Genomic DNA, 13,220 nt, shown 5'->3' with positions numbered 1-13,220 from the left:
TACTCACTCTTAAGGTATTTTTTTAAAATGTCTGCTATAGGAAAAGTGAAGACCTGTAGATATTATTGGAAAATCGAGGGAGATGGTTGGTCCAACATGCCACACAGGCAGAATCTTAGTTGGTTCAGAAGGCTCAAAAAGTGAGAAACGTGGAGAACGTTCCCTGTGAGGCCCAAGAGGCCTCTCCTGAACTTGCGAGGTTCAAGGAGAAGCATATTCAGCGGCTTCTCTGCAGTTAGTAAGACTGCTCCCTGGAGCTAACCTTCTCCTACCCAGGCTTCCCCAGAGCATATCCCATTCACCTAAGCAGGAAGTTTCTGGAAGGCATGGACTGCTACGCTAGCACTAAAGAACAGGTTAGATATACCCTGATACTGGGGTTGCTGAATCTTCAATGAAGCTCTTCTCTTCATGCCCTGGGCAGGCAGTCTTTTCACATCCCAGATAGTCCCAAATTCTGAGAAGGGTGGTACTTTCAGCAGCTGGTGCACATGTGGGGCACTAGGGCCATCCTAGTCACTCAGGTTTTGTCTTCACTGCTTCAGCCTCCGAGCTGCCAGGAGCTTTATACTTGTTCTTTGTTCTACCCTTGACACCACTCTTCTGAAAAGATCTAATAAACTTATTCATATGAAGGCATAAATGACTGCTAGGGAGATATCTGTGTTTAATAGAGCACAAGCCCCGAGAGTGAATCTTAAATCGCAGAGTCACAGACCTTTCCCAGCCCCTTTGCAATCACACCTCGTAGGCCTGCAAGTTGGTACCTATTCATTGGATCATCCCCACAGGGCACAATAATAACAATAATTAGTGACAGTCATTTATATTCCAGGCACAATGCTAAGTGCTTTGCAAACACTACCTCATCTTATCATGATACAAAAGAGATTGCCCTTATAAAAAAGCTGTCCCAAGGTGTCTGTCCTTCATTGGGCTTTAAAGAAACTAAAGAACATGTGGAAAGTTACTTGTTTCCCTCATATCCTTAAGAAAAAAAATCAATACTTCCCAGTATTCCTTAGTATATAATCTAAAAAAATACCAGTTTGCACAGCTCACATATTTATCCAGTTATAAAGCTTACAATTCACTAATTATAAAAGCATTTCCAAAAACAAATGAAAACACGTTCTCCTCTTCCAGATGACAATCGTCATCATCTTACACGCCAGTCCTTCCCTGTCCCACCAAGAAGCAATTAACGTTTGACTAGCTTTCCTGCTCTAAAGTATTGCAGCATCTAGTGTTTATTCTTTATTATCTTTCACCATTTTCAGTGCCACCTGGTAAACACAAAACTGGTTAAGATTAGTGTTCAGTGGGAGTAAACCAACAATTATTTATTTATCAACTCTGGGAATGAAAGTCAGTTTACTAATGATTCTTGCTCTGAACTGTGGATGCTTTCATCTCCCCAGGCCCATCCTGTTCAACCTGAGACTGTTACTTTAGACAACATAACTGACTTTAAGAAACAACCTGCACTGCCTATATAAGTCACTGCTTTTTGGCATCTAGGTAGATTATAACTCACAATCTACAAATGAGTCAGTGTAGAATTTATTAAAATTAGTTACCAAGGATCTTTTATCTTTTTGACGGACTAATGGAAGATCGAATGCTCTATTATTTTTTTTTATAGAATTGGTTATGCTCTTTGTCCTGAGTGAACACTTTATTTCTCCTGGAGGTGGGGGTAAGACCTAAGACAAGTTTCTTGAAGGGAATATTGTTTTCTGCCCTGGAGAGGTTGTGAGGATAAAGCTAATAGCTGAATGATTTTGGTGACTGAACAGCAGCTTCTCTCCCTCCTTCAGCCAAAATCTATTGATTATTGTGTTCTACTGCAGCCAGAAATAGGAATTATTGATGCATAAACCATAAACCTAAACAAAACAAAAAAGAATTAGGCCAGGCACCAGTTTAGAACTGCAGTTAAAAGCTGCTATTTTGAGTTTGAACTTTAAAAACCCAATCAGCCTTAAAGTAAAAAATTTGATAAATAAACCATTATTTTAATATTTGTGTTCTTGTAAAATGGATAAATAGGGGACACCTACAGAGCAATGAACTATTCTAAACACCAAAAACAACAGGAGGGTGGGTTTTAAAATTAAAAATCTTTCCTAAAACTGTTAATAAAATCTAAAATTTTTAATGAAATTTAAAATTATATCTATTGATCAGAACATTAATGTGGTAAAAACTGGTTAGCATATATAAAGATGGCTTTGAGACTATCCTACTGCCCAGAAGTTCTTTTTCAAGAATGTATAATTAAACCACTGTTTGGTTGAAAATGGACTTCATAACATAATCTGAATCTGCCTTCATTTAAACCTAACTGCTAATAAAACTGTTAAAGGACCAGAAGCTATATTATTTCCGCACCCTAAAAATTCAACTAGAATCTATTTTAAAAGGAAAGTATGCCTAGTCTGAGCTGATTAATAATGGAGTTAATACATTAAAAAGGCAAAGTACGGTGTTTAGAATGCAATTCTGGAAGTTCAGAGTTCCTGTCTTGAAGTAGGTTTCTGTTTCCTATTCATTTCTTCATCTGTTCATGATTAAATTATTTTCTTTTCATCCCTATTACAAATGGGAAGGCTAGCAATGCTGGGACCAAGAAATGATACATGTCTGAGTTTTATTGGAGAAACATAGATAATGCAGAGAATGGCCATCAGATCTCTTCTCCTGGACACAATGGAGCAAAGTGACCAGATGGGTCAATGTCAAGAGCCATTTCAATGTCTGCTTCAGCAGCAGTTTAGCGCTTAGGCCAAAGTTCCAGCATGATCCTATCCCTTCAAACCACAGGACAACCTGAGAGTCCCCAGAGTAATACTTTTCATCAGTTATTTTTAGAAGAAATGATATGTGCTGTCTTGGTATCTTGTTTTTATGCCCTGACTAATGTCCATACACAGTGAGTTAGCATGTGTCTCCCATGGTGCCCTGTGTTGAGGTTTCTGGTTTTAATCTAATGGCTTCTTAACTGATGACCACTTTGTATCAGAGTGCTTGTGTTCGATTTTTTCTCTCCCCGCTTCGTCCTCCTATCCCCATCCTAAAAAGCAGTAAGTTGTGCTGATTTTTCCATCCTCTAGGATGGTTATTGTCGTTATTAATAGACTTCTGATATATTATTATAACTCCTAACTAGGTTCCTCAAACCAGTAGGTTGGGAAACTGCTGTCAATTCAGGTATAATTTATTAATTTTATGATCAATAGTGGGCCTTAACTGAAACATAAATATGCTAAAAGCTAAATCAGAACTGAGCAATTTACGATTTCGTAAGTTGTGGTTTAGTTATATTTTCTTTCCAAAATCTAAATATGAACCAAGTTGTATACCACTCTTTGATCAGAGGTACTTAGAACTGTCAACTCACTTAGCTTATCCTTGTAGCTGGAAACTGAAGTTCACCATACTTGGGAAATGCAAATTTATGGATGGGTTTTCTTTATTAATGGCTACTAATAATGGCCAGTGATCAAGGTAAAGCCTTTAGCAAATAATTACCTACTTAATTGCTGCATAAATAGGGTAGTTCTTGAATTTCTAATTGTCTTCCCTGCTAAACTTTAATGTCAAAATAAATTGTCTTAGGAAGTAGTAAGTGCATTTCCTTTTATGTAGGTATAATTTAATTGCAAGTGCCTTTTTAAAAATCATTTGTAAACTAACATCTCTCAGCTTTTTGTAAAAATATGAAAATATCCCTTTACTAAGCAGTTAATAAAAGGGGATTAGTAGGTTGATTAGTGGCTTGAGTATCGACCGTCCTCGAGGTTACTATTAGAAGTCAGATTTGAAATCTAGGTACCTTCCTTCATTCTCTTCAGGTTCTCTGATGACAATTTGCTTCAAAAGATAAGGTGGTGTCTTAAAATAAGTAATTAACATCATTTGGAAGAACTGAGCTTTCTTAATATAATCAGTGTGATGTTTAATACATACCAGACCCCAAAATCTGCTGTTAAAAATCCAGATTTCATAATTTGGTTACTGTAACTGCTCTAATTTGAATTAACTCTCATTGTCCTTTGACAATGAACACCTCTAGGTGGGACTCAGAGGGAAGTGGGAGTGCACCAGTAATGAAGGGATGTGTACACTTGCCTTTATCTTCCTTCCTGTCCCCAGGAATGATTTCTGACACAGGGACCAGCAGGTTTGTGCAGATGTGGAACCCTGTCTTCTCCCCTGTGTTTTCCTGCCTTATCTGTTCTAACGCTGCTCTAAGCTAAAAGATGACTGAATTTCCTGCCACGAGCTGTCTTTATCCCCAATTTATTTGTGTGTCAAGCCTCTGCAGTGTTCCCCTAAGCCAGACTGCCCTGTGCCGACCTGATTTTTGAAAACTCTGAGAACAACACTATTAACAGTTTTATCGTCCTCACATCACTCAGATAACATATAGCCCTGCTGCTTCAACTCCTCTCTGCTTCCCCCAGATTAGATATAATAAAACATCTAGATAATCGTCAGCACTGCATGGAAAATTTCTTTTAAAAATTGTCATTTCAGAGATTCAAAAACGCACTGTGGTGAAAAGTTTAAGTTTATACATTGTGGCTTTAGAACTCTGCCTCGTAGTCTGAGTGTATGATTTAAATTTTTTAATTTTAACATTTTGTTTTCTTCCCAGCTCTTGTGGTAGCTGTTCTTCGCTTCATACAACTGAAACCAAAGGTTTTAAATCCGTGGCTGAATATTAGTGGATTGGTGGCACTGTGTCTGGCTTCCTTTGGAATGACCTTACTTGGTAATTTTCAGGTACTTCACTTGGCCTTTTTCACCTCCATCTCACACCTCACCTAATCGGTTATCGATTATCGTAGCACTGAGGGAGACTCACTGTGTGGCCCGTATAATTCTGCATGAATCTTAAGAGAAACTAATAGTGGTGCCTAATATGCACGAGTTCTGCAGGAGTCAGCCCGTTGTGGTTTCTCAGCCTCGTCTACCTAAGTTCACATTACACACGAGGGTGCTCACTACGCACTGGAAATACAGTATAGCTATTAGGGAAAGGGGCTACTATTTTTTCTACAAAGGATTTCAAAATGCTTTATACTTTTTTTCAGAACAAATTGTTTCCTAATGTACCTTTCTAGAAAACGAATAGGATCATTGCCTTTCTATAATTCAGCACTGAATATCCTTTTTGGATGAAAGCTTGCTTTTCAGATTAGCAAGCGCAGGTGGGAGTCAAGTTTGAAACCTTGGAATTTCTATAGAACGTCTATGACTTGTGTAAGGATACACTAACTCTTCTTCCCAGATATTTAGAAGTCCAAGTTCACAACATTTAATAATTTCTCCTGCCAATAATACCATCACCAACTCTTGACCTGAACGACTTCATTTGTGAAATAAACAAGGAGAACCCTGCACTGTTAAAGTAGTTGTCTGATTTTCCCGCCTCCATTCTCTCCCCAGAATCGTCTAAACTATGCTGTATACAGCTGCTAGGAACTGCCTTCTTATAATTAAACACCGATCCTGATACCTCTATCCCTTCTATTGAGAGAAATCCAAATGGCACAGACATTCAAGAACATATAGTGGATTTTCTAAGACTGTCTCTTGTCCTGATAATAAGACGCTCAGTCCAGATAATTGACTAAACCAGGCTAACTCATTCCCCAACACTTCCCCTGGCACATAGTAGCCCTCAATAAGTATTTTTGACTTGATGGGTCGTTTGATAGGCAATCCCACCAATTCCTCTTAACTGTTCTAGGTCTCATCCCATATCAACTAGACAACAAGAAAGCAGCATTTGGAGAATATATTGGCTAGGACAATGAATTATCAAGAGAATATTTGAGAGTTTATCCTGTTAAACTCTGAAATGGTAGGGCACGGAGCATTTTCATTGAGATTTGGGTGGAGTCTTTCCCCCTCACTTACCTGTCTGTGCTGCAGGAGCTGACATGTTGTAAAGTGCTCAAGAACTATCATTTCTCTCAACTAGGATTTGGCTGGAAGTTACTGAGTAGATGTTTTGCTCTTTACTAAAGTCCTACAAAAAGCCCAGAGATTGGGTTGTTTTGGTGAACAACAAATAGTCAAAGCCATGAATGATGACACTAGGTATGAAGAACATTCTCTGGAATATCTACAGAGAATATACAGGAAACGAATAACAGATTAGTTGCCTGTGGAGAAACCAGGTGGCTAGTATTATAAGACAGCCTTTTCAATCTATGTTCTTTTTATAACTTTTGAGTTTGAACTATATTATCTAACTATATTATCTATTTTTAAAATTAGGTTAAAAGTAATTAATGAATAGAGTTTAGAAAACAAATTTTGTAGAAGTAAAATTTGATTTGAGGAATCATTATTTAAGTTTTGAAAATACGTCTTTTGAACTATGAGAGAAAAAAGTGACTTCTTTCAAAGAAGAGGGGAAAAAAATCCTACATAAAAACCCCAAAACATAGAAAAAAATTGTGAAAGGAAATATTGATTAGATACAACCATTATTCGCAGCAATGTCAAACAGTAAAACATCTAAAGGCAATGGCAATTCAAAAAATAATATTTTTCACCATGTTTTAAAAGCCATCTCTTCAAAACAGATTTTTCTATATGTGTATTTTTAAATATATGTGATTACTAAAGGTGTTTTAAGTGACAAATTAATTTTTAAAACAGTAGGTAATGATTTGGGGAGTTTATATCTCTAACCCCCAATTGAAATAACCCAATTGGATCTCCTTTTACCCATTAACTCTATAAATGCCATGACCAGGAATCTTCAAACACTGTGGTTCTTAATGGATCTACAGATATGACAAAAGCTCACAGGTGGCAGTTTTATTATAATGGAAAACAAAATATAATCCCATTAACAATGAATTGGTCACAATACTGAGACAGGCCAGATTTGTAGGAGTAAAGAAGAGCCCAAGTGTTACTAATTGTCTATGCCAGTAAAATCCTGACCTACTTAGAATTGGTCTTCAATCAGTAAGTACACAGCCAGGTCCCAGGTCTCATCTTAGTCTGGAACACAAAGTTTGGGGTATATGTTTGTAGAAACTTTGACATTTCTCCTTTTTGTGTAACTTTCCTGTTTTTTTCTTTGACTTTTCCACAAAGCTTTTCTGGAAAATAAATTCAAGGAATAGATTACGACTGCCTATATGGTTTTTCTAAACAAATTTCTTGAGGTTTGGGGGTATTTCCCTTCTTCCCTTCAGGGTTCAAACCAACTGAGAACTGACTGACCCAAGGAGCCAGTGGACATGAAGGAGACGAATCTTTCTAAAATCTATCATCCTATTATTGGGATATCACTTCACCTATTTTTTACTCCTGCACATATTCCATTGGCTTTTGTCTTTTCTGAGTGGGCCTCCACATGTCACCATCTGTTCATCCCTTAGCTCACTAATGATGAAGAAATCCATAATGTCGGAACCTCCTTGACCTTTGGATTTGGCACCTTGACCTGCTGGATCCAGTCTGCATTGACTCTCAGAGTGAACATTAAGAATGAAGGACGGAAAGCTGGAATTCCACGAGTTATTCTCTCAGCAGTGGTCACTCTCTGTGTAGTCCTCTGTATCCTTTGAATGTGAAAAGGTTCTTTGCCAGTGAGATTAGAACACAGATAACTTGTCTATATAGAAGAGGAGAGAATTGGCCTTTCCCAGTTGGTTAGGATAGACTGTCAGATCATCTCCAAATTGTAGGCAAAACAGAAAAGTAAATGGGTATAAAAACAAAAACTCTCAGACTTATTTTTATGCCAAAGGAAAGATGGAGAACTGAAAATAAGACAAGCTCTGCCTAAAGATTGTTTCAATCTATAGAAGTGATATCATGCATTCTCCTTATATAATAATATAAAGCTTATTTACTAATAATGTAAAAGTATCCCTTTATGAAAAACAGAGAAAGCATAACCAAGATTTTTTAATGATTTTTTTTCCCTCCATCTTAAAATTTTTTTTCATTTGTGACTTTATTTCATTTCATCCTGTTATTTCATTTAATTTATTAATTCTAAAGTGAATTTCCAGGGACAAATATCTTTGAGGAAAATACACTTTTCTGGGAAACAAATTCAAGAGTTAGGTTACCGCTGCATGTATAGTTGTCCTAACCAAACATTTTAGAGGTTTTGAGGTGCTCTTTATTTCCCTTCCTCCTTAAGGGTTTAAACCAATGGAGAACACAAAGAGCCAGATGTGGATGAAGAAATCAGCCTTTATTCCTGGTAAATTTGGAAAGGAAAATGCCACAGGCCTCTTACAACCTGAAAATCAACTTATCCACCCAGTAACAAGTAGAGAAACCAGGGAAAGGAAGAGGAGAGCACTTCACTCAGCTTAAGCCTAAACAGATCCTAGAGAGAGGCTAGTCTAGGATGGAGCACAGTGGCACCCCCTACTGGTGGCATGGCCCAATGGAAGCTGACCAATTCCATTCCCACCAATCAGATTGCTTATTCGTTCTCTGGGCGGAGTGATCATAAATGTTCACTCCCATAGGTTATCCTCAGAAAACTAGAGAAGACTGGAATAAGGTTCCTAGATGGTAGACTGTGTAACTAACAGTTACACATCTTCAATCATGTAACAGCCAATATTTATTGGGCACTTATATGTGAGAGGCATTATCCTAAGTCCTTCAGATGTATCAACTTCCTTAATGTTCACTTAACAGAAAGAATAGGGAAGCACAAAGGTTAATTTACCCAAGATCGCACACAATATGTAGTTTAAATCAGTATCTTGATTTAAACTCAGGCTCAGTTCTTGCACTCTTAACCAATACATGTCTTATGTTGGACAACGTGGCTTTAAAATATGAAAATATTTAGCGTTCGTAAATATTCTCTAGTTTAGTGACGAATGTGGAATCTGTTATTTCTTCTTCCATCGCAAACTGCCATTCAATCATTTTGGGTTTTTTTCCAAGTTCTGCCAGTCACATTAGAGAACATTTAAGAATTTGAAAATCAAGCCAAAAAACATTTTTACTGCTAGTAACTTGATAAAATATTTAATGAGTGAAAAGGTCAGAACTCTGCCAGTATCAGATTGGGAAGTTAATGGGGAAGATTCATCCCTTCCCCATTAACTTAAGTAATATTGTTATGGCAATATTTTGAACCCTCAGTCAGAAGAATATGTACAGACTTTAAATTATTCTGAGTTTTGAGCTTATTCTAAACAATTCTGCCATTTTATTTCTGAACACTTGGAACCATTTCTTGGTTCCCAGGTGAATGGATCCAGGCCTAATGAAGAGACCAAAGTTTGTCTGAAGTAGTTTCACATACTCTCTGAAAATTTCCCAAGATTTTAAGTGTAAGTTCTGAAGATAGAACTAATTCTAAAAGGGCATTTCTAATTTTTCTAAATAAATGTATTTAGTCCTTGGCCTCTTGGTCTTTCACTGAAGCATGCTGTGAAACTTTATCCACACACACACTCCATATATATTAAGACATAGGAGTCTTATCTGTTTGTATTTTTAATTGCATATTTTCATTTGGGCACAAGTTTCAATGTGACACCAGGAATGAAACTAGCCTATACGGTATTGTCTGAAAGACAACAGTGAAAACTAGACAGAAGTGGAAGAGGGACCACTTAATACATTATTAGTAGGACTGCAGAGATAAATGTATTATAGCTTATATAGAAGTAGTTAGCGATCTGATGTGTTCAAAATTGTTTCTGCAGATAGAATGATGACTATGAATCCATAGTCATTTGCAGTGATTTTTAAAAAGGTAGCTTTACCTTTCTGGTCAACTACTTCCTTTGGAATTGTAATCCTCTTGCTAATCTCAGTTTATTAGGTGGCCATATAGTGGCTGAATGTATGGCCTGGGAGTTAGAGTGCTTGTGTTTGAATCGCAGCTCCAGCAGTTAACACCTGTGTGATGGCAGGCAAGTTGCTTGTCCATTTGGCCTGTTTCTCTATTTTTAAATGATCTGATGATGATCATAGGGCTATCATGATAATTCAGATTTTCCATGAAAGCACCTAGAAACATGTCACACAAAGAGATAACATTACCTAGTGTTTACGTCGATGTTTTCTTCAGCAAATTCTGTCAAGCTAAGTCTTGTTAGTAGTGAGAGCAAGAGCCAGATTTTTCCTGTAACCTGTCTCTAGAAAAGAGCCCAGTTTTATTTAAAGTGGCTGATGGGTGTTCTTTCCTTGACTGCTCCTCCCCAGACTTCATCCTCATGGCCCAAGGCATCCACATGTACGCAGCCAGGGTCCAGTGGGGGCTGGTCATGTGCTTCCTGTCTTATTTTGGCACCTTCGCTGTGGAATTCCGGCATTACCGTTACGAGATTGTTTGTTCCGAGTACCAGGAGAATTTCCTAAGCTTCTCAGAAACCCTGTCCGAAGCTTCTGAATATCAAACTGACCAGGTGTAACCCATCAGTTTTTCCTTGCTGGTGAGGTGGGTGTGATCATGGGGGAGGGCCCAGGAGGACACACCCACAGGACTTGACACATAACCTCATGACAAATTTTACACACACACACATTCTCAAACATGTTCATGGCCACATTTGCCAAATGAGCTTTTCAGGGTATTATTTCTTTAACAAAAAAGCACAAGCCCTTATGTGTCAAAATACACCGTTACACTGAGAATATATGCACGACAGAGCAAGAAGCTTGTGCATGATCACCTTTATCCCTCTCGCTCCCAATGCTCCCTGTTCTTCTCATTCTCGTCACATACTTCAGACATTGTGATCACCCTACTATAGGGTAGGGCAGGTCAAATGTAATATGGGAATAATGCCAGTTCCCGAAGTTGCCTTCAGATCCAAAGGGCTTGGAACCAGCTCATGAGGAAGTTCTGAATCTGGCACTAACACTCTAATGTATAGAGTGTCATCTAATTGGATGGAAACTGTATAGAGATGTGACCTTGTGTAACCTGTGGAAAGGCATGGGATCAAGGATAGGACTTTCCCACAAAAACTCCATCATTGTTCAGTGGTTGGATGTGAGGATTCAGTGAAAGGAATATGCTACAAACTGTGAAGGTGAAACCCACCACAGTGATTTGGACTAAACTGTGACTGAGAAGTATTACCAAATGTGCATATTTGTAGGGACATGGCCTACGAGGAATGGAACAAGATGGGGCAGCGAGAGCACGGTTTCATTTTTGCTGTTAATAGTATGCTATGTATAGTTTTTGTTTTATATTTCATGGCTTGCCTTCTCTTTTGCAGTAACTACCAACGGTCTCTCAAAGCTTCTTGGACAAAGATGTAGGCCAAATGCAAGAGATGAGCTTGTTTTGTTTGGGTTCAACCATGATAAAAGAAAAAAAAAGTGACCTGCAGGCTTAATTTGCTGCTTTTATGTTTGAAGCTAAGAAAATGTTCACAGAAAAGCACAAAGAAACATGTGTGGAGGTAATAAAAAGAGCTCCTGCTGGACATTTATAAAAGATAGGCGTTTTAGAGCATCTGGTTACAAGTCCAAATCAGGGGAGAGTCTCTTAATATGTATCGCTAGCTCAAATTTAGGATTTTGGGGAGGTTAAGGGCTTTGCATATTTGTAATTTGTAGAAGCCAATTAAAGGGTTACTGTCCCCCCAAACAAATTGGCACAGCTGTCCCCAACTGCCTAACACGTGGTTGCCACCAGCTAAGAGTTTAGAACTCAATCTATAGGCCTGGGCTTTTGAGGCTATGCTTCATAAAGAACAGAATTCTAAATTCAGCATGTGTTAGAGTAGGCCAAGTTGACAACCCTCCGTGAGTGCACTTTGTTTCAAGAGATCCCCAAATTTACTTTATATAGGGGACTGGGATTTCATGGACTATAATGTGAAAAACATTGTTTTTTAATTCAACCCAAACTCAGCTTCTTGGGGTAGGGTGGGGGTCAATGACTTTTCTTCTCTGTATTTATCTCCACCTGCTAGCACAGTGCCTGGCACAAAATAGGTGCTCAACAAATGTCTGTTGAATAGAATTATTGTAAATTTAAGAGTAGAAAAAAGGAGTATCAATAAAGGCTCAAAGACGAGTGAGAGAGAAAAGAAGATGACTATTTCAAGGAAAACGGGAATGGAAGAAATGAATAAGGGTCATATGGGGGAGTGAGAATACTTATAAGTGACAAGCAAAATGTGAGGAAAAGAATCAAACAGAGAGTATTCTATTAAAAAGGCATCTTACTGTAAATAGTCCAAGGTGACATTATTTTAGAATACTGTTTTTGGGTTTCCTTTTCCTTTTTATATTTTAAAATTTTAATCAGAGAACAAACATTTATGAACTTTTCTTTTACTCTACACGATCCAAATTAAACAGCTTTTGGTGATGCACTGTACACTTTCTTAAGAGCATATCTAATAGCACATTTTAGCAGAATCAAGCAATGAGTGGCATTATTCATTGGGATCTGACCACTAAATAAAATTCTTTTATTCAGAATTGTGATTTGTATCTTACATTAACATCTCTTCTCTAATACTGAAGCATGTGTAAACTCAATGAGACGTTATGTTGAAAATGAACTTCAGTGTTCATTTTCAGTGTTATGTTGGTAGTTTATTTCTAGGGTGTTTTCCAACACCAACAACCAATTCTCTGATTCTCTTGACACCCACTGGATGTCCTACTATTCAGTTCGATTCTGACATTAACTACCCAGAGCTATTGTCAGACCCCACAGGTTTAAGGGGGTCCCACAAGACTGCTTTCACTTCAAATGCCAGCTACAAGTATTGGGCCCCAGGTTACCCACACTCTGTCCAACTTGGTTATAAAGTTGGGGAGTTCCCACAACTCCCTTCCCTTTTAAGTTTGGTAATTTGCTAGAATGGCTCACAGAACTCAAGAAAACAGTTTACTTACTTCCATTCACCTGTTCATTATAAAGGCTATAACTCAAGAACCACCAAATGAAAGCAATACATAGGGCAAAGAAAGGGAAGGATGGGTGCAGGGGTGTGCCATCCTCCCAGCATTTCAATGTGTTCACCAACTCAGAAGCTCTGAATCTGTTCAAGAGTTTATAGAGCTCACTCTCCAGCACCCTTCCCCACCCACTTCCCAGAGGTAGGTCAGGAGGTCTAATCACTTGGTCATTTCCGGTTGACCAGCTTCATCCTAAGGCTATCTAGGAGCCCCATCCTAAGGGATCTCATTAACATAAACTCGGGGGTTCATTATGAATAACAAAA

The 13,220-nt window shown here is 38.1% G+C and overlaps 1 protein-coding gene across 3 annotated transcripts in view; it reads left to right on the top strand.

Annotated features, from left to right (window-relative positions):
* The window catches only part of TMEM150C (transmembrane protein 150C), a 69,129-nt gene extending 56,661 nt beyond the window's left edge, over window positions 1-12,468 (top strand). For 2 of the 3 annotated variants that reach the window (XM_019731365.3, XM_019731367.3), the window contains exons 6-8: window positions 4,664-4,791; window positions 7,416-7,593; window positions 10,228-12,468. In XM_019731365.3, the coding sequence (XP_019586924.2) occupies window positions 4,664-4,791; window positions 7,416-7,593; window positions 10,228-10,436 (515 nt within the window). In that variant the 3' untranslated portion in view covers window positions 10,437-12,468. The remainder of the gene's footprint in view (window positions 1-4,663; window positions 4,792-7,415; window positions 7,594-10,227) is intronic. The other variant, XM_074324327.2, reaches the window with a different exon arrangement.
* Window positions 12,469-13,220: the final 752 nt, after the last annotated feature.

Source organism: Rhinolophus sinicus, chromosome 1 (genome assembly GCF_057876585.1).
Source record: "Rhinolophus sinicus isolate RSI-liver-muscle chromosome 1, RSI-T2T, whole genome shotgun sequence".
NCBI lineage: Eukaryota > Metazoa > Chordata > Mammalia > Chiroptera > Rhinolophidae > Rhinolophus > Rhinolophus sinicus.
The sequence above is the reverse complement of the archived record's forward strand: the minus strand, read 5'-3'. Positions and strand labels throughout refer to the sequence as shown.